The 22894-nt window shown below is 39.3% G+C and overlaps 1 protein-coding gene across 1 annotated transcript in view; it reads right to left on the bottom strand.

The window, feature by feature from the left end:
* The window catches only part of GFRAL (GDNF family receptor alpha like), a 1079552-nt gene that overhangs the window by 522800 nt on the left and 533858 nt on the right, over positions 1–22894 (bottom strand). Inside the window, exon 6 of the mRNA XM_078647546.1 lies at positions 19106–19439. Coding sequence (XP_078503672.1) covers positions 19106–19439 — 334 coding nt within the window. The remainder of the gene's footprint in view (positions 1–19105; positions 19440–22894) is intronic.

Here is a 22894-nt window from a genome sequence, read left to right as displayed (position 1 = left end):
GAGCTGGAATCGGCAGAGGAGGACAGCTTCCTGATCAGTGCGTCAGCTGGAGAGTCTGCTTCCTTTGGCACTTGCTGTAGCGAGCTGCGTCGGCCAAGTAGGTCATCGAACTGCACCGAATCACACCGTGCTTTGTCATAGCAAGTGAAGGTATATTTATACCTTGAAGGCGTTTAGGAATGCCATGTTTGACGTAAAGTTGGGCATATGAGCGTCATGACTGCACCCCTAAGGAATAGATGTTCATTGTAAAATAACTGAGTTCTTGGAGAAATCAATATTCAAGCCGGGGGAAGTCCCTACGGCTTAAGAGTCTAGTTTTCCAAGAAATCGTTGTGACGTTGATAAATGGATGTAAGTAGCCATGCATGCATTTGGACTGCATGGGCTATGCCTAAATAAGGGCTTGATTTCTATGCCTATATAAGGGCACCGTGAATTGTACCTATATAAGTGCATGAATCGGGAAATTCATTCGGAATCTAAAACGCCATACAACATCACTACTTAGCTAGTTAAGAGCCCACAGTCAGTCATGCTCAGGTTGTTTAAGCACCGGGACACTCAATTGAGTAGCCATGCTCTCTATAAATTCCTAGTAACATAACATAACATTTATCTACAGAGTAGTTATACACTTCACTCTTTAGTGGCCTAGATGCAAGGGTAGCAATGCACTCTTTCTTGTTCCTGATTTGGGTTCAAGTAGCACTGCAACCATTGGGAATGGCTTTAATTGTTAATATTGTTGTTTGCTAATGTATAAAAAAACTAAAGTGGGAGTACTGGCTACTTATACCATGACTAGACTTTATGTTTTCTGTTACTCTTTGTTCCAATGAAATTGTGTACCCTTCTTTCCTTCAGAAGGATGAACGGATGGCACAAATGTATTTGCAAAATTAGACCAATAATCAGCAGGACCTAAGAATGATTTAAATTGCTCTATATCTTTAGGTGTAGGTGCTCCATTTAGAATAATAATCAAATCACATTTTGGTCTTATAGCATCTAGGGTTGGACTCAAATAATTGATTTACCCCATACAAATCTGCTACTTTTGTTTATCAGGGTTCCAGTTTTAATCTGGCTAATGTCATCTTTAAGATTTGTTACATTCACCTCCTGGATTTTCTCTGGATGAAACTCATGAACACACTTAAGACACACAGGAAGTGGATACAGAGTCTCCTTTTCTATAAACGAATACAAGATGCCTTCAGTGTTGTATTTTCCTTCTAGACCCAGAAGTGATACAATTGGGGACAACATTTACCTGTGAAAAGATCTGCTATGGACAACGGCCTTTAGGCTGAAGTTGTGAATTGTCCCTTGTATTCCTGTCCTTTAACACTGGGCTGGCATCTCGCTGTTAGACAGCAGTGAGGGCGCTAGAGAGCAGACATCGAGAGCAACGAGTCTCGTAGAGTGTAGCCGAGAGCAGCAGAGCGGCGGTACGGACAATCGGGGAGGCAGAACAGGGTGCACGGTGCCAAACGGTGCCAAAACAGGGGCGGGCTGAGAGAGGAAGCGGTGTGGAGAGGAGAGCGTTGAGGAGAGCCTGCAGCCTGTAGCCTGTACAGCGGACGCTCCCGGCCCCAAACTCCTCCAATCTCCAATCTTCAATCCACGCCGCCCGCCGCCCAGCTGCCCAGCCCGGCTCGGCACTCCGGCAGCAATCCCACGACCCACGACCCTTGACCCACGGCCCGCGGCAGCGATAACGGTGAGAGAGCTACGTGGCGCTGCGGGAGGGGGGGGTACTGACCTGACTGACAAGCACTGAGCGGGCTAAATTACCCCAAAATACTCACTATAATTCAAGAAAGACCCTCAATTACAATAGTTATCTGCCCAGCTCCTCTCTCCCATCCCCGCTATCTCCCTGACGGCAGCTGCCCTAACTCAAGGGGCAGACGGGCTTGGGAGGGAGAGGGTGAGGGTGAGCGTGAGGGCTACAATCAGAAAGCTGAAGGAGTGATTATTACACATTCAGCCACAATACTTTCCCTACGCATTCTCTGGAAATTGGGAGCACAGCTTTTGACTGATTTGCTCGTGCGTGAGTCCGAAATCCAAAGAAGTCCTGAGGTGGCAGGTTCCACGCTGGTTGCAAGCAGGTGTGAGCGCTGAAGTCCGTGCTGTGATAACAACACCGCTGCAATCCAACTAATATTCTAATAACAAGGCAACTGGGGATGCGTTCTGGAAAGGAAAGATCCGCAGGTCCCTTGATAAAGAAGGTGCGGAAGAACCAAGCACCTAAGGTACAAAAAAAGATAAAAGCGCAGGTAAAAGGACTAAACCAGACCCTAATTTCACCAATTGCTCGGATGTTCAAAAGGTCAGCTAAAATACCGCAGAAATTCGACTTCTTGGCCGACCTGACCGGGGTACTAATGACAATGGAATCAGATACATCCAAAAACCAATTACAAACCCCAATTGAACCGTTAAACATCTTTAAGGAAAAAAACAGTGATACAGTAGATTCAGCCGAGGAAAACAATTCAATAAACGAAATGAGCCAAAAGGATTCATTATGCGACATCTTGGACCTAAGAAGGGTCTAATACATCACACCCCACTGCAGCTAAAAGATGCTGAGGAAACAAATAAAGTCAAAAGAAAGATTAAAGAGCCAACACAAATCATACTTCTGCAGCAACAACCTATAGAACCGAAAATGCCAATACCATTAGAGATCAAAGTGGACATAATAAATAAGAGAAAATGGCAAGAAACATGTAATAATGACATTGACACTAGGGTTTCACATGTAGCAGAATCTACATCATTATAAAAGTGTGGGAATAATACCACAAATATAGAGAGGGAAACGCCTCTACCATTACCATTAGAGGTCGAAGGGGACATAGCAAAAAAGCGGAAAATGCAAGAATCAACTTACATCAACATGGTCACACCGAAATCACATGTAGTAGAATCTAAACCAAAAAAATAAACTTGCGAATAATACCACAAATCTTACAGGAAAGAAGCAAGTCTGTGTTATTCCAATAAATGGAGATGTGAGTCATGCAAATGCAGAATATAGCTTCTTAAGGGAGATAAATGTAGAAAGTGTAAGCCAAGGATCACAGACACCGAATGCGAATGGTATAGGTAATGAGGATCACGCAGCAAAAAAGAAAAAATTGGAAGGAGAACATCATATAGATAAAGCAGTCAACAAAATTCAGTATACCAAAATAGATTTGGATCAAAAACCGAAAACCATATTAAGTCAAGACCCAGGAGCTATATGGGATATATTTTACCAAACTTCTACTTTAACATTAGAAGCATTGACATATCAGTCAAATAAAATGAACACTCAAATTGAAATACTGGGAATAATAGCTAATGCAGTCACCGGAATAGACCGAAAGTTATCAGAATTAAACTGCTTAATAACTAAAGCTCAAAAATATGCAGCAACTAACAACTCTGAATGCACTTGTGAACCAATCATAAATAAACTTTCAACTATTCCTGAAGTAGTTAACACCATACTAGAGGATGTGAAAGACCCAGTTCACAAAAAATATACCAACAAAAAAGAGGAAGCAGGTCAAGCCCCGCAGCCCATTTATGATCATATTAATACTCCAGTAAAAAAACAATGGGAGCTGGTGGAAGTCAACAATCCAAAGCAAATGGAAAATATAATAGACCAGAATGGGGAAACTGAATTGTTACCCATTATCATGCACAAAGCTTACGAAAAAATAATTACAGAAAAGGATAAGGAAAATGGTCAAGGATATAAAATTTCAAAGAGACAAAGGAAAAAAATTCATAAAGCAAGAAATAAGCTAAAAAATGAAAACAGAGTAAACATATATCCCCCTTCGGTGAAATCTCTAGAAATGTACCAGGAAGACTCAATACAAGAAGAAGTAGATCTAGAAAAAAGCGAGGGTGGGGTGATCTAGTCCGAAACGGTGGAAAAGACCGGAAGGAAAAAATATTATGATATCTTTAACAAATCATCCAAAGACCAGATGGATAACAAGCCACATGTACTCAATGAAATTAAAGAAGAAGATAGTATGGACCAAGAACAACTGACGCAAAGGCAAACCAAGGAAATAAAAAAACAGTATCAAGCCGAGCAAAACAAAACTCAGGAAGTAACACGCTCTCAAAAAGGAAATGGATGTATTTCCCGGTGCAATCTACGGGATATACAAAGTAACCCGAACGAAACAAAGAAGGTATTTTCTGAAGTAGAGTCTAACACACTGTTAAATGGTGAAAAAAATCACTTAGATTTAGGGATACAGAGAACAATTCGTCAAGAAAAAAACAACTCACTGAATGAACCCACAAATCCCTTGCAACAAAAAAGGTACTCAGTCCAGATAGAAAAACAGTCAGGTGAGACTGTGACTAACTCAGACCCAGCAAATAAAAAGATGGGTATTGGAGACTACAAACGTAATAATGAAGAACTTACTATTACAAACACTGGCCAAGACAAACTTATCATCTGTAAAACCCATCAAAAAGTCACTGAAAACAAAATGGACTCATCACTCTCAAAGATGTTGTCACAAATATTATTGGCACCATTATACGACTCAAGAGGCAAAAGTGACATTCTGAACAGAGGTAATATCTTACAACTAATGAAATCAATACCTTCGTTAGAAAAAATAACTACAAAAGACATTGAATCTGTGGGCTTTGAACAAAACCTGGATGGTTCTCAACCACTTACAATCTTAACGTTAAATACAGCCTGTTTAGCGGATCAAATCATGCAGGAGCAAGAAGTTTTTCAAAGTTGGGGGATAAAAAATAGTCAACCTCTGCCCAAACCTTACCCGCCCCGTTCAAAAAGGAAGAACTCCCAAGAAAAGCTCCTAAAGAATCAAAGAACAATCCGGTATACTCAATACTAAAAAACACCCGGGGTAGTACACATCAGGCAAAAGAAGAGAAAATAAAAGAAATAAAAGCAGTAGAATCTAAGCAAATAAACGAAAATTGCATACGGAATGCATTACATGACCACTGACAGAAAAATAATCAAAACAAATGCAAGGAAATGAGGTATCCTCAACACCCGGTTTGCATATGTTCTTGGAACATTAACGGATTGGGTAAAAAAATTATTAACGCTGGAGTAGATTCCTTGTCAAATCTTTACCAAATGATATGCTTACAAGAGACATGGGAAACGGAAGCTTTCTTTTTACAAGGTTATAAAGGGTACTACGTACCAGCCATCAGATATTGCAAATTTGGACATCCATGTGGGGGATTGGCAATACTCATTGGGACCGATTTGCAAATCGTCCATGAACAGCTGGACACCAATAACGCAAATATACAAGCAGTTAAGATAACATTTGCATCCGGTGAGCAAAAAAAAAACAGGAATACGTTAATAATATATAACATATATATTCCACCAAACCAGTCAGCTCGCAAGAACATAAGTGTCGAACTAGTAACAATTCTGCTGGAACAAATAATACTTGACCCAACCGTTAATATTCTAGCTACAGGGGACTTTAATATAAACTTGCTGATTCAAATGACACGGGACGATTTTATCCACTCTCAAAATTACGAATGGTCCATCCCGGAACAAGCTGTCGACCATAGCTTAACTGCCAAACAAAATCCAATTGGAAAAAAATCTACTGATGGACTTGGAAGCAATGGGTCTACTAGCATTAAACGGCAGGTTCCCAACTGATCAACCCACTGGCTGGACATTTCATAATCATGAATCAAAATCAAGAATAGACTTTACATTATTATCAATAGATATGTTTGATAAAATTGGTTCCTATAGACTTAAAAAGGTAATTGAGAGTGACCACAGCCAGCAAATATTGGAAATGTATTTCGAACTTCCAAAACATCAAAATTATTTAACTACACGAGGTCAGATCAGTACGATAACCATAGAAAACTAATTTGGAAACCGGATAAAAAATATGTTGTGGAAAAAAAGGCCCAAAAACTGGTCCAAGAATGTTTTAATGAACACCCTATCCAGTCTGCACTAATACATTGGGAACAGTTTACCCAGAAGGTAGTTGAATTGGATGAAGGTACTCCAACTAGCAGGAAATCCCAACTTAGGACGAAAATAAAAAGAGATATTAGTATTAATCTCCCATACACACTTAAAAAAGTAAGGCGGATACGTAACAAACTGAGAAAACAGTTAACGAGGATGCCGGATAACGAGGAAATTAGAAATCAATTTAGAAGTGTGAATAATAATTTGAGGAAATTGTTGTGGTCTGAAAAAAACTAAGCCCAGCAAGAAATGTGGACAAAAATCTTCCACGCAAGTAACCAACCAAATTCCAGAGAATTTTGGAAATTAATTAATGGCATAAACAGACCGAATAAATACGTGATAGCCTCGCCAATAATGGAAGAGGACTGGGTAAGATTCCTCAAAAAGACCTTATATGTTGAAGCAGAATTTCGCTCTCAGGATGACATTCAGAAAGAGATCGCTGAAATAGAACAAGAAATTGACCCGGTGAAAGACTTCTCAGACAGCGAGGTAGCCAATTTAATAAAGAGACAAAAAGATGGAGCACAGGGACCCAACGGAATTCCGTTTGCACTTTATAAAGAGGACCCCGCTCTATTGTCTACTTATTTGACAAAGGTGTTTAACGTAGTCATCCAAACAAGGCAAATACTGGAATCCTGGAGAGGATCATTAATATCTCCTGTTTACAAAAAGGGTAATTGGCAACTACCCGAGAACTATTGTTTGATCACTCTCCAAGACACGGATGCAAAGCTATTTGTGGGTCTTTTATTATCAATTCTGTCAGATTGGGTTAAAGAAAGGCTAATATTACCCCCAAACCAAACAGGGTTCATTAAAGGCTTAGAAACCACAACTAACATTTTAATCTTATCAGTTTTAACGGATAAAGCACTTTTAGCTAAACAGTCCCTCTATTTTTGTTTCGTCGATTTCAGATCGGCCTTCGATCTTGTAAATAGGACCCTTCTATGGAAAAAACTTGAAGATTACGGAATCCCCGGCTCATTACTGAACCTTATCAAACTACTGTATTCTGAAAACTGGGTCAAGGTGCGGATTGGAGACGGCCGATCACTATCCAATAAAATTCCAGTGACACGCGGCCTTAAGCAGGGTTGTGTGCTTGCACCATTACTTTTTAACTTATTTGTAGCCGACCTCACCAACGCACTAAATGAAGTTAACTCACACCCGCCTAGGCTAGCCGGAAAACAAATGTCGAATTTGCTATATGCAGATGACGTGGTGTTGCTGAGTCACACAAAAGTGGGACTACAAAGACTAATTGATCGTATCCTTAGGTATGCAAAGGATAACCAAATGATAATAAATGAGGCAAAAACAAAAATAATGGTAGTCACAAGGACCAGAAGACAAAAAAATAAATGGATGCTGGGACAAACTCACCTAGAGCAAGTTGATAGCTATCGGTATCTTGGTGTCCTATTTAATGAGAGTGGAAGTTTTCTCCCCCAAAGGAAAGATATTACCAGGAAAGCAAATAGCTTGGTTGCAGCATTTAGAACCATACAAAAGAATCTAACTGCACTGACATACGGTCCCTTATTAAAAATCATATCTGCCAAACTATTACCAGCTTTAACATACGGTACGGAAGTCCTAAACTTTAAGGACGCGGAGTTAACAATACAGTGGCAAAAACCTACAAAATACTATTCAACCTACCATGTAATGCCTCACAGGCACAAATAAGGCTGGAGTTTGGGATAAATAATCAGCAATATGCCCGCAAGGCCAAATTTTAAAAGTCTGGAACCGTATAAAAAACGACCAGGACAATCAATTGTCTCGAGCATTATGGCAAGAAGTAAGAGACAATCAGAAACTTCAAGCATGGTCATACCTAAATAAAGCAAAAGAAGAATTTGGAATAACAGCAATTTGGGAAAATACAATTACCCAGGAAAGCTTAAAAAAAACAATTAATAAACTGGTTATTCATCTATCGCTCCTAAAAGACAAAGATCTATTGGTAAAAAGAAAGCACTCATGGCCAATTGTAAACGACTATAAAAAAAAGCAAGTCCAAAATTACCTTCAAACTCCCTGGTCCGTCCAAAGTAAGCGAACATTTATAAGAGTACGCTTTGGTCTATGGCCAGGTTTGCGCCATCTTTCACCATGGAAGTCAACTAACTGCAATATGATATGTAGGCTATGTAAAGAGGGACAGGAAGATATTTTGCACTTGGTATGTCTGTGTCCTGAAATAGAAGCAGAAAGGAAAGCAATCCTCAGGCGGTTTTTTTAATGCTCGAGGTATAAGAACTTGTAGACAAGCAATAATGGCATGTCTAAGCCCAAACGATTTACCGATGAATGCTGCTTTTGTAAAATTTTTACCTGTGATTGCGAAAGGCCTTAACGAAAATGTTATATAGTTTTCCTCTTTTAAAAAGATTAGCATTATTATTTGTATGATGTTCTTAAACTTTTTAGTGTTGAAGATATTTTAATGTGTACTATTTTTGTAAGATTTTAATTAATCAAACAAATAAACTTAAACTTGAAACTTGAACTCCTTCTAGTTTTTCCCATCTGAAGATGGCTGACTAACCTTCTGGAAGAGTATATAGGCAGCAGTTTCTGAGTTTTCTTGTCATATTCCTCACCCATCTGATTCTTCTTTTCCCAGCCCCTTTTTTTGGAGTTCTTTCTTTCATTATCTTGCTTGGACCATCTTCCTAGAGTGTTGTTTTTCTCTTTTACTGGACACCACTCTGCAGTTCCATTACAAGGAAGGTTTTTTCTGCCATTGGGGCTTTTTCCTTCCCTTGAAGGTGATGCTAGAAGGTCTGAGTTGTCCATTGCCTCTGTATGGCACTGTGACTCCTCAAAAATGTCATTCATTACTCTTGCATTCCCACCAAAAGGAGCTTTCAAGAATCCACTATACACCCTTAAACAAGTTTTAATTGTGTTCAGATGCATCAACTCCATGCATGTGAATATCATTTTAAAACCTGGGAAAATCTTTCAAGATTTTCCGTATAATGCATAGAACGGAAGCAGCAGCAGGGGCTAGCATGAAAAGCATCCAGAAAAATTTGATATGCCCTCAATGCGTCAGAAATGAGTTGAGATGTCTTGAATCTGGATTTAGATCAACTTGGCATAGGGCAGGGATATATCAAGAACACTGGAATAACTGGCCACAGCTAACAGACAAGATAACTTGTTTTTTTTTAAGTAATGGATGGCAAAACACTCAAACTTGTGTATTGAGGTCTTGTTACAGGCACAAGTAGATCCTCCTAACATCTGTTTTGTTAGCTAAAACTATTGGAGCAAGCCACTCCAGGGCTTCTATAGGTTCAACATTCCCTTTGATCATTAGCTTGTCCAATATTTCTTCTGTAGATTTTCTCATAATCAGGGCTATGGAGCATATTCTCTGTTCAACAGGTATCGCATTAGTTTTCAATATGATCTTCTGCTAGAAATTATTCAGGTAACCAAGCTTATCACTAAATACTTCTAGAAATTCCTGACATATGCCATTCTCAAATCAGGACACATCAATTAGGAGTGAAGAGTCTGGGGCAATGGAGTCAAGTTTAATGACCAATTTTTTTTAGAGTTTCCATCCCAATAGATGTAACCCTTATTTGGCTTGATACATGTTTCCACCTGTTGATCGACCTCCAAAAGTAATACATATTATTGTCATTCTCTTAAAAGGTATATGCTGCTTGTTGTAACCTCAGAATTGATTTCAAGATTTTCCAGTTTATGTTTGTGTCTGTCATGGAACTTTAAAAACACACTGACATCACTCCTGGTAAATGGGAATTAATTGTCTGCAACAATATTAATAACTATCCAAAGATTTGTCATAACTAGAACACTGTACCTTTTTTATCACTATCACAAATAGGGAAAACTAACTTGTTGACAGTCTGTTCCAAATCGTCCTCCATATTCACCTGTTTGATGCCTCTCTTGATGCAAATTTGTCCATAATGCTATCTTTTCCATTTCTCACTTATTAATTTTTTGCCGAAAGATTAATTACTGATGGTAAATGCCCTCTATTACTACTTAGGACCTTAATCACAAAGATAAATGTTCAGTTGTAACTTTTCTCACCCGTCAGCTTATTACTGCACCCAGTAGTAACTTTGCACTTTTGTCTATTCAGAGGTTGAGCCTGCTAAAAGAGGATTCACAAATATGAAGTTGCTACAAGTATGTTTTTACATGCTGGTGGATGTCTCTGCCACTGGTGGATGTCTCTGCCACTGTGGTGGAGATCTCCGTATAGTAAGGTATAGGCAAACATAATTAAGTGTAATAATTCTTTCCACAAAATTGAAAAATGAAGCATCGTGATCTCAACATCGACACTTGACCCTTCCAGGACCTGTGTGAGTCTTGTGGCTTGACTGCCCTCCAGCATGGTCAGCTTGAGCTTTGGATTTGCATCTGTCCTGAACTTTCAGACCTTAAGTAAACTTTTGACCGCAAGAGGCTTCTAAGCACTATTTTTGCATTTATTCTATAAAATTAATATCTTGACTTCTCCAGATTGGATTTTTTCATTTTGTACTTGTTTTACTCAGATACATATTCTATATTTTGCAATACCTGTATGGAGTATTTTTGAGGTGTTTTGATTGTGTTACTGTGTGTGCTGCACAAATACTTTACACATTGCCTCTTAAGTTAAGCCTGCCTGCATCCTCTGTGCCAAGCTCCTAGAGGGTGAGCACAGGTTAATATAAAGTGTGCATCTGGCTTGCTCTGAACATTATTGTGGTCCCTACTTGGACAGGGTGCAAAACTAGTGACCCAATTTCTAACAATGATTTTCTAAAATCATTTTTAAGAATCCAATTCTCCCTACCATTTTGATATTCAAGTATATTATATTACAGGTAATAAACATGGCCATTGATGACATTTGTGAGACTGAGTTAAATCATTTTGTAAAGTACGAATTCCATGGGGTCTATTATAATGTTGGGTGGATCGCAACCTCCTGTATGGCAGTGGCGATCCGCCCGAAAATATCTCCTGCCTGCCTCCCATTTTCCCCCACCAAATTATGATGGCGGGGCGTACCACAGTGAACAGGAAGACTGCCCGCTGCTTTTCTGCCCAGTCGACGAGTCGACCAGGGGGAAAAGGGTTGAATATGGTAGCGGTGCCTGCTAGACACCGCCATCCATATTACCATGCATGCGGTTTTTGCAGTTGGGGGCTGTTACGGGCCCCCAGGATGTTGGGGGGTGGGGAGGGCTCATGAGGGGTACCTATAGTACCCCTCTGCATTTGCAAGCACAACTTGGCAGGCACTGCGCAGTGCCTGCCATGTTGTGCATGCAAATGCACAAATGCCTTTTTTGCATTGCGGCGGGTGCTGCTGACAGCACCGCACACCACAATTTTAAAAATACGGGATGCGCCCGCCAGTGTGGCAGGCACATCCAAATTGTGTATGCGGGACCGCCGCACACATAGCGGATGGTCCCATTTCACAAGGCGATCCGCCCGCCATCGTAATAGACCCCCATGTGAGAGTTTTTTCAGGAAAAAGGACAACAGTTGTAAGGCGCATATGAGAAAGTCATCTGAGAGGGGCCTATGGACTGAGCAAATCTGCATAGAGACATTAATAGATTAATCTGACACCAAATTATACTTTTCTATAATGAGAAGGAAAACAATAATTACCATTATAAAAGGGAGGAGAAATAGACAACACATTCCGTTACAACTCATACCTTTACCTCGACTTTCTGTCGGGGTGCGATGGAAGTTGGAATAGTTTAATTTACTATTCCAACTCCAGTGTGTGCAACAGTAGGGAATGTGTTGGAGTTAACTCCAACACATTCTACCGCCTGCAACAAGCATTTTGCGTTGTAACAACATGCGTTGTAAGGGCATGCGTTGTAATGCTTAGGTTGTAAAGGCTATTTCCCAAACTTCATAGGACTCGATGAAAACCCTAGTGCCATAATAAAAAGAGAGGCAACTACTTCTTATCTCCTATATTCAATTACTCTTACTGACATGGAGAAATCCCAAGTTATTGGACTGGAAGTATTAATGTTCCTATGGATAAAAAAGGGTTCCTGTAATATCCTGAGCATTTATAGACAAGCAACATTATTAGAGTGGGGTAGGTTTTTGCAAAAGGTATACTGGAACAACTTCAAAGATGAGTGATTGATAATGCAAGAATACCACTAGAATAAGCAGTTATTAAGGCTAATAGCTGATCTTATGTAATATTGCTATGCTTCAATAAATCATCTATAAATATGTATCTACCAGAGGTCAGTTTGTCTTTGCAGCGTTGATAGATGTTCCTACTGCTTTTAACTGGGTAGACAGAGTTACTATTTGGAAAAAGCTACAAGGCCTGGGAATTACGCATAATCTATTGTGGGTAATTATACCCCTACATACTTGTAGCTGGTGCCATGCCCTACCAGGTTGACATCATGGTGTCCCATCCAGGATAACAAGAAGGAGTAGGTAAAACACAGTAGCTCACCTTCTCATTTTATGTATATTAAATACCATTGGTTTTATTGATAGCTGATGGTGATGGCCCTCAAGTAGGAAACCAAACGTTATCCTATCTGCAGTGTGCAGATGATATTGTAATATTAAATATTACCTCAAAGGGTCTCAAAGAACTCCTGGATGTTTTCCAACATTATGTCACAGAAGGCTTTTTAGGGAATAATATAAAAAAGCAACATTTTACTTTTCAAGAATAAAATACATAGGAAGAAAATAAAATATAAATTATGTCCTGGAAAGAAAAAATTTAAATTTTAAAACATACCCTTATTTTCTCTTCCAACCTGAGTGATATATAGCATATACAACATTTGCATGCAAAGCATTAGCATATGCAGAAGGTTTCAAACTGTTTTATAAGGTGCACAGGTGACTGCACATTATCAACTTATTTTCTCCATATGTACTAAAACTGCCATCATGCAACAGAAACTATTTCTGGACAATCAACTCATAAAATGTAATATTCCCAATCAAAACTACATAAACACATGAAAAATGCTACACACTACACATATATATTATTCTATCCCCACTTCTATAGACATAGCAAGAAGAGAGTAATTAATTTTTAATTTTTATTTTTTTATTTTAAATGTTTAAGTTTACATTTTCTTTTAATTAAAATTTGAATAGCAAATTAGATTATAAAATAAGAACAATCATAAGAACAACCACAACACATTTTTCTATAATATTAATAATTACAAACTCAAACATTCCAATGTCCTCAAAAGTAAATTAAAAAATATATATTAAATTAAACCTAAATATATTACACATTTTTCATAAAAACAGACACTAATACCTTCTCAAACAACACACCTCTACCTAAAATGCATATTATTTTATTTTATTAAATATTTTTTAATCACTACTCGTATCCCCTATAACAACAACAAAAATTAATGTACATTTTTTAAAATGTTGTTTTAATTAATAATCATTTTCATTTTCAAAAATATTACACACATTTTTCTGCAAGAACCACTAATTCCCACTCTTAAAAGATTTTTTTTTAAATGTTATTTCTATTTAATCTTTATCATCAATAAACACATCACGCTACTCTTAATTGATGTTTTAATGAATTATAAACAACAATTAATATTCAAAATATATTTTTTTAATTTACAAACACTCCCCACCATTATTCCCTATACTTATCCCCTATAAACCCAACATCCCGCTCCTAAAGAATATGAATACATTTCTTTAATATTACTTAAAAATATTAAACATAAAAAAACTATTTTAAAATACTCCCCACCCATATTTCCTATAAACCCAACATCCTGCTCCTAAAAAATATATATGAATTTCTTTATAACTTTAAGAAATGTAAAAAATATTATAAAATACTCCCCTCCCTTATCCCCTATAAATCCAACATCCCGCTCCTAAAAAATATTTATAAATGTCTTTATTGTTACTAAGAAATGTATAAAAAATCATTTTAAAACACTCCAAACCCTTACCCGCTATTAATCCAACATTCCACTCCTGAGAAATATTTATACATTTCTTTATTATTACTTAAATGTTTTTAAAAAATTAAAAAAACATTTTAAAACACTTCCCACCTTTATTCCCTATAAACCCAACATCTCGCTCGTAAAACAAATGTTCAATAAAACATATCCGATTTATTAAAAATTATTAATATATTTACAAATATATACTTTGAAAAACTGCACTTTTTATAATATTTTCAAAATCAATATTTTTAACGATATTTTAAACAACACTCTAAATCGATATTCTTGACATCGATATTACAAACCACAATATTTTTGACTATTGACATTAAAAACGCAACGTTATGATAGAACGATATTTTAAACTCGATATTATGTATACTTACCCAAAGGGAGGACTTTCCTTGTTTGCGCTCAGTGCACCTTAAAATAGGTGCGTTTGGTGCAAACAGGGAAAGTGCACCCAATTACATGGAATACACTGTCCTTAGGGCAGCTGCAAACTGGGGGTAGAGCTTTCAGGTGAAAAATGGAGCGGCTGCTTTGAAGCCGCTCTGTGTTTCATTGTGTAGGCAGCAGCCCCCCTGTATTTTTAAAGACAATTAGAGATCCCCTTGCAGCCATGTGCAGTGAGGGACTGCACCCGCCTACCAGGGGATGTCTGGTGGGTCCATGGGACCCTCTCCAGAAGACTGCAATCTGGAGGCCCACTGACAGTGCAAAACCTTTTAGGTCGCACACTGTCAGAGCGTCTCCTGACAGCTTATTTGTTTTTGCCCCTGCGTCTATAGTACAGCACAGAGGCACAGAGATTCCCTCATTTAAATGGGGCCATCCCCCATGCAAATGAGGGAATGCCCTCTGAAGATAGGTGTGGCGCTTTATGTGTGCTATCGACATTACAGAAAGGGGTTGCACAAGCATCTACGGTCCCTTCTGTAATACCAAAATGCCCCAGGGCAGTACAAGGGGGCACAAACGCCCGTTGTGCCCTTGGCACTTCAATATATGGCCTTTGGAATGACTAAACAATCAAGAGAGAGGGTAATGTAGAATGCACTCTGAAATGTAATGTCAAGCATAGGGCCTAAACCCTCAATCAATGTATGTCCTATCACAGAAAACAGGACCGGACTTCTCTGCCCCCACACAATGCAGTCTTCGTCCATTACTATGACCAAATTATTTGCAAGCATACTGTAGCATTATATATGTACGGTACGCAGATGATTCAAGCACGTAGATGCAAGATAATGGCAGATAAATTCAAATCTGTCCCTGAAAGCTGTATGAAATACCTCGCCACAATAGATTTATCTTACATTCGTAAAAGAAATAAAAAGTAACTTGTATTGTAAAAGACTGTTTAAGACACACCTTAAAGAACAATGATTTAGTACTGGGCACCCCCTTCCTTCTCTTGATGATTCTAAACAATTTCAGCAGTGTAGAGACAGCAGTATTCTTGAAATAGCACACAATTTGTGTTGAGTTTGGCCAAGCTAATGAAAATCTTCTGCATGTAGCAGTACTGTTATAATTCACCACAGACAATTTCTGCACCCAATTTTAGCCAGTGGACCTACCCATATTATGCATAATCCTGCATGACCATTCCACAATTCAAGTTGCAAAGGTGAAAATTATGCAATAATATAATTTATAGAGACTGTACACAGGGCTTTAAGTAGAATGAAAAAACAGGGGGGGTCTCTCAAAGGGGCATGGCCGATGTAATTCAGGATGTGGCTTAAAAACACCTATGCTAAAACATTGTGCTTAGCATAGTGTGCCGACCGACTGGTAATATGCTGTTTCTATCACTGTGTCCAGATATTTAATACATCAAGTAACATTACATATACAACATGCCAGGACTTTTGGCTTTGTCAAGGGTTGTTAGTTGCACAAGATAAAATTAGCAATAACTGTGGCTTCCTTGTATATAGTATTGAAAATGCCTCTATTCTAGAACGATGAGACTGTGAAAGAAGTATAAAGAGTCTCATTGAAGTTACCTCAAAGACAATAAAGAGTATTACTCCTGCAGAGATGATTTTTTGTTCACCGAGGGTGAGGGCAAAAATGGGGAGAACAATAGAGACTTGTCTCGGTACCTGATTTTTAAGTCGAGCATTCAAGACCCCTCGTATATACTTTAGTATATACTTATATGTATATGTACTTTGTGGGCTGTGGAGATCAGTCATAGGACTTGTCTGCTTCCGCTTAGGGACTTTTTTTTCTGTTCAACTGCCTCTATTTAACTGTCTTGATAGGAAACGACCAGCAGAGGTCAGTTAAATACCAGAATTACTTTCTGCTTAGGGGCTTTCTTTTTAAAAAATTTCTGGCAACTGCCTCTATTTAGCTTTCTTGATAGAAAACGACCAGCAGAGGTCAGTGTAATTCGAGAATCAGTTTAGCATTCTCTAGATTTCAGTCCATAGAAATTGTCTTCCATGAGCACCTGTAGACAATAGTATTTTTTTCAAATCTTGTATTTTCAATGATATGACCACCGAAGGCTGTGATTTCATATTAAAAACAGAGCTATGGACTATATTATTTCCCGCTGAAAGGCAATATTTCTCTCCATGTGTTCCCATACCTGGCGTGTCACTCAGTTTGGTGCTTATTTTCCCTCCATGTTAAAGAACAGTAAATGTTTCAGCACCCAGGCTAATGTGCTGCATGGCTACATTTTATGTATTTATAACATTTTATATAGAGCGAACATGACCCACAAGGGTATCAGAGCGCTTTACAATTCACTGTTATCAAACATTAGATGATTGGGGTTATATACATACATTCAAAATTCAACATTCAATACAAAAGAGGTATTGTATTGTATTGTAATTGCATTTATTTAGCGCTTACTACCCCTGACGAGGCGTCAAAGTGCTTTTTCGGCGAGTAGCACGCTACTCCGGGGCCCATAGAGTATTAGTGTTGAATTAGTATAGGGAAACATGCAAGTACATTTTAAGTGGTGGATAGGGTAGTCAGTTAATTGGATTTGGAATGATAGCAGAAGGATAGAGGAGGACAAAGGTTTGTATTTATATAGCGCTTGTTGAAGCACGCTATTCAGGAAGCTTACAAAGGATTAGTGGTGAATTAATATAGTGAAATATGAAGTAATTTCAGTGGTGAATATTAGTCAGTTACTTGGAGTGAGAAGGATAGCGGAGGGATAAAATGGGAAGAAAGATTTGCATTCATATAGCACTTGTTACCCCTGATGGGTGTTGAAGCGCTTTTCTGGCGAGTAGCACGCCGCTCCGGAACCCATAAAGGATTCCTGTTGAAAATTATTATAGTAAAATAATATGAAGTAATTTGAGTAGTGGATATGTTATTCAGTTATTGAGTAGTATATTAGTATAGTTTAATATGGACTTTGAGAAGTTAACATGTTAGTCTGTTAATTTCGATTGAAAAGGATAGTGGAGGGATAAAAGAGTGAGGGTTTATTTTTTAGGTCTTAGCAGTAGGAGGAGGCTTTTGGATGAGTAAAAAGGAGTTTTGGAGGGGAGGACTCAGAGGGAAGAGTTTAGAAAGGTTTGTTTTAGGGGATCGGTATAGTAAAAGAGGTGTCAGATGATGCAAGGAGGGGTAGAGTAGGAGAGAGTCTAGAAAGTGTTATTTTGGCAATCATAGTAGTGGTATGGGGTTTGTGATAAATGAGAGAGTGGATGTAGAGGATATATTGATAGATGTATAGGATGAGAGATAGGGTAGTGCATTAGAAGGAGTAGCAGAAGAAGTTTGAGAATAGTCAGAAGGTTGGGCTAGAAGATATATTGAGCGAAGTATAGGCTGAGAAAAAGGGTAGTGCATTGGAAATGCTAACTTAGAAGAAAGTGATAAATATATAGATTCATATTTACATTAAAAGTATATAGATACATAAAGGAGGTAGGTGTATGTAGATTAAAGATATTGATAGAGGCACAGGATGAGAAATAGGGTAGTGCATTGGATATGCTTTTTCAGGAGAAAAGTAACAGACACAGATCCAAGTACATGGAAGGTACATAGATGCACAATGGCAGTATGTACATGTAGACCAGAGATGATTTTTATTTATTTATTATTATTTTTTTCTCTCAACAACATAATTATTTTACATGTTTATACAAAGTAATACACAAAGATAGGTACAAGTCTATAGTGAAAAAAATGGTTGTATACAGAGGGATATGCTGTAAATTTCTGTTTGCGTATGGTGCTTATGTGGGGAAGAGCCAAATCTTGAGTAGTTTTCTGAAGATAAGGTGGTTGTCGGTGGACCTTATGTTGGGGGGTTTTCCACCCGGTCGCAGAGTCGACCGGGCGGAAAAGCAGCTAACATGGTGGCGGTGTCAGGGAGAAACCGCCATCCATATTAGCATGAGTGCAGGGATGTGCCTTTCCATGGTGGCGTTGCCGCCACAGAAAGGCAGGTGGTTTCTGCCATTTTGGGACCGTTGAGGGCCCCCAGGGACTCTGGGGGGTGGTGGGTGCACATGTGGGTACCTATGGTACCCCCCTGCAGTTCCATTCACAACAAGGCAGGCATCACGCGGTGCCTGCCATGTTGTGCATGGAAGTGCACAACATGCTTTCCTGGCATTGTGGCGGGCGGTGCTGAGTGCACGGCCCGCCACAATGTCAGGAATGCAGGATGCACCCGCAACTGTGGCAGGCGCATCATAATAGCCACCACAGGATCCCCGCCCTTATATGCGGGCGGTCCCATTTCACTACAGGATGGCGGGCGGAATGGGGCCCTTATTGTCTATTTGATCGCCATGAATTCTTTTTTCGATTAGATTTTTTTATATATTAACTTACATGTCAAAACGTTATACAAGATGCTTTCTACTACAGGTTTGAATCGTAATGCTGCTGTCACAAATCATCAGGTGAACTAAATACGTAACTCGAGACAATAACATGAAATGCGGATATTTTAACTCGCTGAATCACTAAAAAGAAAGTCACAGCTACAGACATACAAAATGCAGTGCCAACAAGAACGAACCTGCACAGTGTGTCCACAAGGCAGCTTTGAATCTTCTGTAGACAGGATGGTATTGGATACCTATAAACAGCACACGGCTTGCTGTGAAACGCTCTTTTAGCCTCTTCGCAGAGGGTGTCAGCTTCATTGCAGTCGCATAGTGCGAACAGTTGTGCCACGTTAAAAGGCATGCTCTCATAGAAAGATCTGATAGATGCCAGGCATAAGTTGCGGTTGCACGAACGTTTTGCTTCCTTAGAACAATCCGCGAGTTGAGAAGCTAACTTTCTATTGCACTGGGGATCCGAAATACACATTGCAGTCACTTCAAAACAGGATCTGATGCTTGTGTCCTCTAAAAAGAAAGCAAATGTGGAAAACAATTATGCCCGACGGTATCATGCTCTGTGTGATACTGACATATTATTCATCCTTGCAGTACAGTACAATACTTTACACTGTAATACATGTTGTTTATATATATAAACAGAAGCTATAAAGATGCACGTCTAAAACATTCTATTCATAGCGTTTCTTTTCGAGAAAAAGCAATATAACTCAGGAGGTCCAGTGTTGCCTCTAAAATACAGTGGTTCTCGTTTATAAGACATTATTCTTTCCCATTTGGAAACTCAGCTAGTATGAATGAAAGCTATTGTAAAGGGATTTGACCATGTAATGCTTTTGTTTTCAATGCATTTTAATTTAAATGGTTTTAGTAGAAACTGGTATATCATGTGCGAACTGATGATAGCATGTGGTATCATAACAACATGACTTTACTGAAAATCAAATGATCTCGTTCCTCTCGCGTCTTCCGGGTTTGTTCCAACAAACCCGGAAGACGCGAGAGGAACAAGGCATTTTGTTTCAAATTCCCCGAGTTAATTCTTTTAATACGTCGGACAGATGATACAAACTCCCCCGACGAAGGGCGATGCGTCCGAAATGCATTGGGCTCAAATGTGAACAAATTTACAAATCGCTAATTGAACTAATGGAAAGACTATGATTAAAATAGTCACTATTCTTAAATAAAACAAGAAACTATGAAGGAAAAAACACGTGCAAACAACTCTTTTTTCAGAGATCATTTGAGTGCGAGCTTGGTGATGTGTTTTGGATCCCAGAAAATACACATCAGTGCAGTATATTAAATCATCTTGCCCAGAAGGATTGCCGGCTCAGCACCACCCACCGAGAAAAACATAAAATAAGCGAATAATTGATGATATACATCGAGTGCGACCCCTCATACCAATTGGCAGTTATTTCGTGAATATCAGACATATCGAAATGCGCGTCGGACACTTTGCAACATCAATAAATAAGAAGTGGCATTGATTTTCTGCATCTCAGTTCTCCTCAAGCTCTCCATGTGAGCTGCTGAACAAATATATATATATATTACCTACTGGCGGTCGCCAGTAGGTATATATAGTTAGGATTTTTTCTCTATGGGATTTTTGAAAATTCTATGTCTAATAACTTTGGCGTTTGTGGACGGAATTGGCTGAAATTTTCAGGAAAATGGCACATTTTGTTTCTGAGCAGCCCTTGAAAATTTGGGGGGGGTTCGTCAAGGGGGGGCCGAGAAAAAAGGGGGGTCCCAAAACGTGTTTTTAACATTGAGTTTTCCATAGGGCGGTTGGCCTCACTTTTAGCCCGAACGGCTGAATGGATTTGCACGAAACTTGGCAAAATTGTAGGGACTGGTAGCCCGATGTGCCTTTGCTAGGTCTAAATATATGTGCTTCAGTGGATTTTGAGAAATTAACGTTCAAAAAAAGATATATATCTGTAACAGCGGACCAGGCAGCGCTCCGGTTCGCGGACTTTACGCGTTACGGAGCTTTGTGAAGCGAAGCTGATTGGTTCTCTGGCGTCTGTGAACATTCCAAACAGTCTGTAGCGGCCGCCATCTTGTCTCTCGGTAGGATCGAGAGACAAGCGGAGGCCAAAGCGAAGGGGCAAATGACCATAAGGGGGCATAGTAGATCCTCCCTGACCCTCTAGGTTTGATGTGGAGGTTTTAAAAGGGCCCCGCGGGGCAAAAAAAAATAATAATAATAATAATCGAACGGCTGAAAGGATTTGCACGAAACTTGGTAAAATATTAGGGACTGGTAGCCCGATGTGCCTTTGCTAGGTCTCAATATATGTGCTCCAGTGGATTTTGAGAAATTAACGTTCAAAAAAAGATATATATCTGTAACAGCGCTCCGCTTCGCGTAACGGAGGTTTGCGAAGCTGATTGGTTCTCCGGCGTCTGTAAACATTGCAAACAGTCCGTAGCGGCCGCCATCTTGTCTCTCGGTAGGATCGAGAGACAAGAGGAGGCCAAAGCGAAGGGGCAAATGACCATAAGGGGGCATAGTAGATCCTCCTTGACCTCTTAGGTTTGATGTGGAGGTTTTAAAAGGGCCCCGCGGGGCAAAAAAAATAATAATAATAATAATCGAACGGCTGAATGGATTTGCACGAAACTTGGCAAAATTGTAGGGACTGGTAGCTCGATGTGCCTTTGCTAGGTCTCAATATATGTGCTTCAGTGGATTTTGAGAAATTAACATTCAAAAACAAGATATATATCTGTAACAGCGCTCCGCTTCGCGGAGATAAAATTATCTCTGTATTACCTAGCTGTTGCTAACACCAGTTAGCGACGGCTAGTAGGAGATAGCGACCATCTTGGGCCCCACTTTGCATGTGAGTGATATTTATCACTAATGACATGCAAAGTGGGCATGCCAAGATGTTAGCGACTGGAAACAGTCGCAAACATCGCTATCTCCTATTACCAACTTTTGGAAATATTCGCGATAAGCGCGAATATCTCCAAAAGCTACCACCTGCCCTGAGCAGTTCTTAGCCATGTTATCCAATGGAAGGTGGATAACATGGCTAAGAGCATTAGCTCGGTAATGCATGAATATCGCTGAGTTTTCAGCGATATTAATGCATTGCGGTCGTTTTTTATCGTATTTGCGATAAACCTTGATAATAGCAAGGTTTATCTGCGATAATTTCTGAAGATGCTTAGCGGTAAAAAATTCGTTGCTAAGCATCGTTAGGGATAAATATCGCTTAACTTTGGTAATATGCCCCAACGTCTGTTAACGTTCGATTCGAAGGAAATCAGGAAGTGTTGAAAAACATTGTCTGCGCCATCTTGCCTTTTTTCAAATGCCACACTTTTGTCGTGCACGGCAGTCATTTTAGATGCCTTGACCAGACCCACTCTCTGCACGCTGTCGATCCTTAGCATGGCTCCCCACCCTCGCAAGCATCTCCCCCAGGCAGTGGTCACCCCCGCTCTCTGTCTTATGCATGGGTAATAAACCACCCCCCATCTGCGCTGCTCTTCACTGAGAATCACACCCTGTGCCCGCCCGACACCTCCCTTTCGCCCTATTCACTACCGCACCCTCTGACACTCCTTTTCCTCTGTGTCCGATTGTCCAGGCCGGTCCTAGGGTATCAGCTAGCCCTGCAGATGTAGTTTATGGCCCCAGCTGTAAAGAATCACCCCTCTTCAAAGGAGTTATAGTAGATCAAGGCCCACACTCGATGAGATCCGTCACAGCAGACGTGTTCCTATTATCTGAAAACCATCCTGTATTGTGATTGGGGAGGGGACCGAGCCTGAAGCGGAAGATTCCAGGGATGACTCTTTGTACATCAAAGTTTTTACAATTATGTGTCACATTAAAAATATATAGCACTCCAACAAAGTAGTAAGATTATAAAACTTTAATAACTTATAAATATATACAAGAAAACAAAAACAGTAATAACATATAAACATTT

Source organism: Lissotriton helveticus, chromosome 6 (genome assembly GCF_964261635.1).
Source record: "Lissotriton helveticus chromosome 6, aLisHel1.1, whole genome shotgun sequence".
Taxonomy (NCBI): domain Eukaryota; kingdom Metazoa; phylum Chordata; class Amphibia; order Caudata; family Salamandridae; genus Lissotriton; species Lissotriton helveticus.
This window is presented reverse-complemented; position numbering and strand designations above follow the sequence as displayed.